Raw genomic sequence first — 5,025 nt, forward strand, 5'->3', positions numbered from 1 at the left:
CTTCCAATGTCCTTCCTAATGACAATAGTTAGTCATTCACATTTCCAAACTCTTGAGTTAAAAAAACCCGCTGGCTTTGAACGCGTCTAAGATGAAACAGCAGCAGAACCATTACCTCTCTCGCCACTGGGAAACACAGAGCACTCTCTGAAATTGCTCTTATAGAGCAACACAAACTCATCGGCTGCCACAGCAGCCTTAGCAGCAGAAGTGACCTTTTGTTTTGTTATGTATGTGGCAATGCGATCTGTAAGAACATTTTTTAACAGTTCTATAATTAGTCCACACAAATCATCAAAAGAAGTGATATCAAGAACATTTAACCAATGCTTAAAATGAATACACAAATCCCTCGCCATCTTCTCCATATACGTTTGACCTTGTTTTTGCTCAAAGGACCTAAAACGCTGACGATAGGCCTCTGGCACCAGTTAATATGCTCTAAGCACAGCAGATTGTATTCTACCATAGCTTGAACTATCCAGACTTAAAGAGGAATATGCGGAATGTGCTCTTCCTGTGAGAACACACTGAAGCATCAGAGCGCAGTCTGCATCGGGCCAATCTCTAGCCTTGGCTACACGTTCAAATAATACGAAAAACGTGTCAGGATCACTTTCATTTTTTTTTCTCATACATAATTCTGTCATGATCCAGGTGCAACGTTAACATTTCTTTCTGCTGCTCAAAAGAAAGTGCACTAGACTGAAAAGTAGGCTTTGAAAAAACCTCCCCTTTCTCTGCAGGAAAAACTCTCATCTCAATCAATCTCGATATTATAGAGTCTTTGATGTTTTCTTTCACCCTTTTGTCACCCAAAATAGACACAGAAAAATGCTCAGCAATCAAGAGCAACTGATCTTTTGTGAAAGTGCCAAGAGACTCCTGAGATGGAGCTTCAATGAATGCCTCTATCTCAGACATGTTATTTTAAGATGATAACTCACAGGAGCACAGCACCCGACCTTTAAACTGAAAAAGGACCGGAGAGACGCCACAGCGTTTATTATGCGCACAAAGTGGAATAATACACAATTTTGATTGGAGTTTCCCCGCTAACTACTCACCCTCCCACTGACTAATCTCTCGCCTAGTCTTCATGCGGTTACTTGTGGTGGGTATTTATGCACTGGAGACCACTGACACAGCAAAGCGACTAGCAGGCTAGCAACCCTGCTGAAACCACGGCCATGCTCCCAAGCCGAAGCTTCACCCACTTTCGATGCAACACTACACACCCAGCTCAACGATCCCAAGGGGAACGCCGCTAAAACCTACAAGGGAAAACTCTGCACCGCTCCACACACAACGAACCAACAAACAAACAGCTAAGAACAACTGGCAAACTCTCTCCTCAAATGTAATACAAAACAAACCAAAGCCTCGCAAAGTAATTTAATCAACCCAAACAACGATATAAAATATAGTGTCCTTACCACAAGCGGCGTAATGAGCAGAAACAAAAGAGCCGGCCGCACTGTTTGCACCCGCAACAAACTTTTACGCACACGCGCACCAACTTCCTAACACGACTCACACATACGGCAGGCTACAATCACCGTAATTAAACTAACAAAAAACATGCGGCTTAGCTGTTTAAATTAACACCAACCACAAATAAACAAATGACTAAATCGCCCGACTAGATACTCAAACAAAAGAAAAGCTGCATCAAAACATAACAAATCCGGCAGGGGTCGTCACAACACAAGACAAGACTGTGTATCATCTTATCTAGCCTCTTAATGTTGCTCTCAAAGTAAACCTTTGAAATGCTACATTTAGGTTGAATATATATTATTAATCAAAATGTATATTATTTATATGTTTATGATGGTGCAGCGCTTGTTTTTATATTAGCAGGGTTTTAGCACAGCATGGAAGTGAAAGCAGTGCTCTACTTTGTGTTTCAATTGTAATCACTCCAAGTAAATTGGGGACATTTATGTCTTTTTATCAAGTCAGCCACTCAGACCTTAATTTCTCTTCCTCTCTTTTTTCACTTGAATCAGGCAGAAACTGACGGGAGCAGAAGTCATCAGTGTCAGAAGTGTGGGAAATCTTTCAGTCGGATCTGCAGTCTCAGAAGACATTAACTCACTCACCCTGCAGAGGAACCATACCAGTGTGAACACTGTGGCAGCACTTTCAGCCAACTAAAGACCTTCAAGCTACACCTGCACACCCACGCTGAGGAAACATCCTCCAGCTGCGACCAGTGTGGGAGGCACTTCAGCAACCAGAGTTCCTACAGGAAACACCTGCGGGACCACACCGGACCATATCAGTGTGACCAATGCCAAAAGACTTTCAGTTACTTTAGTATTTACAAGATACATATGCGTGTACACACTAAAGAAAAGCCTTACTGCTGTGACCAGTGTCCAAAGAGTTTTAGTTTTTTAAGTTCATACAAGCGGCACAAGCTCAGCCACAGTGGAGAGAAGCCGTATCAGTGTGACTTTTGTGGAAAAAGTTTCACTCAGTCAGGGCATTTCAATCTGCATTTGCGTAACCATACTGGCGAGAAACCATATGAGTGTGACCAATGTGAAAAGACTTTCAGTGACTTAAGTAGTTACAAGATACACCTGCGTGTCCACTCAGGAGAGAAACCTTACTGCTGTAACCAATGTGGGAGGAGTTTCTCTCAGTTAGGTAATTACAAATCACATCAGCGTATCCACACCGGAGAAAAGCCTTTCCGCTGTGAACTTTGTGAGAAAAGCTTCTCTATCTCAAAGACTTACAAACAACATGTGCGTACCCACACTGGAGAGAAACCGTTTCAGTGTAAAGAATGTGGGAAAGGTTTTGGTCGACTAAGTAACTACATGCGTCACCTTCGTATTCACTCTGGAGAACAGCCATACAGCTGCGACCAATGTGGGAAATGTTTTAACAGTTCATATAGTTACAGCCGGCACCTGCGTGTGCACACCGGAGAGAAACCGTACTGGTGTTCACAGTGTAAGAGGCTGTTTACACGCTCTGAGTCCTTAAAGAAACATCGCTGTGTCGCAGTAGAGGACGAGAGTTCCACTGTGTGTAAACAAGAAGCACAACCGAGCTGCTCACCAGCAGATCCAACAAACAACAACCACCAGCAGCCTGTACAGTAAACGACAGCGTGCATGTTCATGGTACTGAAGGAGATCGTCACCCAGTTCAGCAGGCTTAATTGTTTGTTATTGTTTCTCGTCAAAAGTGGAGCTCTATCTAAGGAATAAGATACAGTATATAAAGCTTTGGACCCCACGTACAAAAAGTAAAGTACATGATCCGTTGGTTCTGGTCTTCATGATACTGTATCTGTTGACATCAAAGATGCAATATTCAGCATTTTCCTAAAAAATCATGGTATGGACTGTTTTTCTTTTGCGTCTGCCTAAGTCTTGAGCTTCCCCTTATCACTCGCTACAATCCCAATTTATCAGTGATCAATTTTCTTTGCAAGGACTTATAATAACAACAACAACAACAACAACAACAACAGGGTATTTGCACATTTTAACATATTTGACTATTAGGACCCTTTTTAATAAGAAAAGGTCAAAATATCTTTGCTGCATCAACTGGACAACACGAGTAGGGATGCATTGATTTTGGAATTCATTGTTTTTATTGATACTCATTCTGTGCGAGTGAAGAGACGACATCGTCATGAAAAACAGAACATTAAAATATAGATTTGGGTTGTAGACCCTACTGCTAAAATGAGCATCTCTGTGGCAGGCAGCCACATCTCATCCCAGATGTGAGGCACTTTTGAAGGAAACATGTCTTACTAACTACATGGCTCTGATCTTTCTCTGAGACAGTTTCAAACTGCCATGGGGCGGATGTTTTTATCAACAAACAATTTGCTTTTACGTCATTCCAAAGTCTTGTCCACTTCTTCTCCGGATCAGCATCTTGGTATGCCTGTTGAGTCTAACTGCAAAATAAATGTTTCCGGTGTACAATTGTACGAGACTGAGCCACGGTCTGCCCACTGCATTTGTGATTTGACAAACCTTATGCTCAGTTTATGTGTAGATGTAGAAAATATGAATGAAAAAATGATCAGAGTTGCAGCTGGACTGGTGTACATCATAACACTGTTGGGTCCTTTCACATTTGTAAGTAGTCAATTACCTGAAATGTAAATATATTAACAAACGGCACACTATTACGATAAGTACTGTACGGTTTGTAAAATGTAGTGTCTGTCTGTGGACCATGGAAGATAAATATTGAAGTCACAAATTAATTAGCTACTTATGGAATATTGAAAACCTAATTAAATGTGTCTGAAAAAAAGTTTTTATGAGGTGTTTAAATGACCGAATACATACATGAACATCACAATGTTATAGATCAGTCCAGGCCCTGACCTATTTGCTGCCCTAGGAAATATTTAAATCATTTTAAAGTGAAATGTTTTCAATCTGGTGCACTTTGAGGGCAAAATTAAGAAACTACATCTAGAGGGAACAACTCTCAAAACCCATATGAAAAAGATCTTTATACATTTCAATAATCACAAAATCATTAGAATATGGCCATATCATACCGTAGACTATAAAACATAAATGTAACTTTTTATTTTATTTTTGTTGTTCATTTATAGTGGTGAGCGTGCCGGTCCTCACCTTCTCAGAGCCTCTCCCATATTCATGCATATTTTAACAATCACTAATCGCTGTTATTTACACAATGTGTGGGCGCTGTATGCAATGTACAGCGCCCACACACTGTGGGCCTAGTTTTTATGTTATCTAATATTTATATAAATAAATACTAAAAGTTAAACAATTTATTTTCTTCCCTATTTGCGGCGCCCCCATATATGGATGTGTCCTTCGCCCTGGATCAGCCTGAGAGGACAGGTTGGTCAGTCTGTGGCTCTTCAATGCGCTTTAAATGAATGTTGTTATTCCGATTATTTGGTCAAGGTTGAAAACAGTTCAGTTCCTGCAAGCCTGAGGTTATAGAATATAAATAGAATGGGAGGGATGAAACCCTCTTTAATGGTCACACATG

General features: G+C 40.8%; 1 protein-coding gene across 1 annotated transcript; it reads left to right on the plus strand.

Annotated features, from left to right (window-relative positions):
- Positions 1-2,102: 2,102 nt before the first annotated feature.
- On the plus strand, positions 2,103-4,302 carry LOC117551558 (zinc finger protein 239-like). The gene has a single exon (XM_034224459.1). The coding sequence runs from the start codon at positions 2,340-2,342 to the stop codon at positions 3,120-3,122; it is 783 nt and encodes a 260-aa protein (XP_034080350.1). The 5' UTR covers positions 2,103-2,339; the 3' UTR covers positions 3,123-4,302.
- Positions 4,303-5,025: the final 723 nt, after the last annotated feature.

The sequence above is a fragment of the Gymnodraco acuticeps genome, unplaced genomic scaffold (genome assembly GCF_902827175.1).
Source record: "Gymnodraco acuticeps unplaced genomic scaffold, fGymAcu1.1, whole genome shotgun sequence".
NCBI classification, from domain to species: Eukaryota; Metazoa; Chordata; class Actinopteri; order Perciformes; family Bathydraconidae; genus Gymnodraco; species Gymnodraco acuticeps.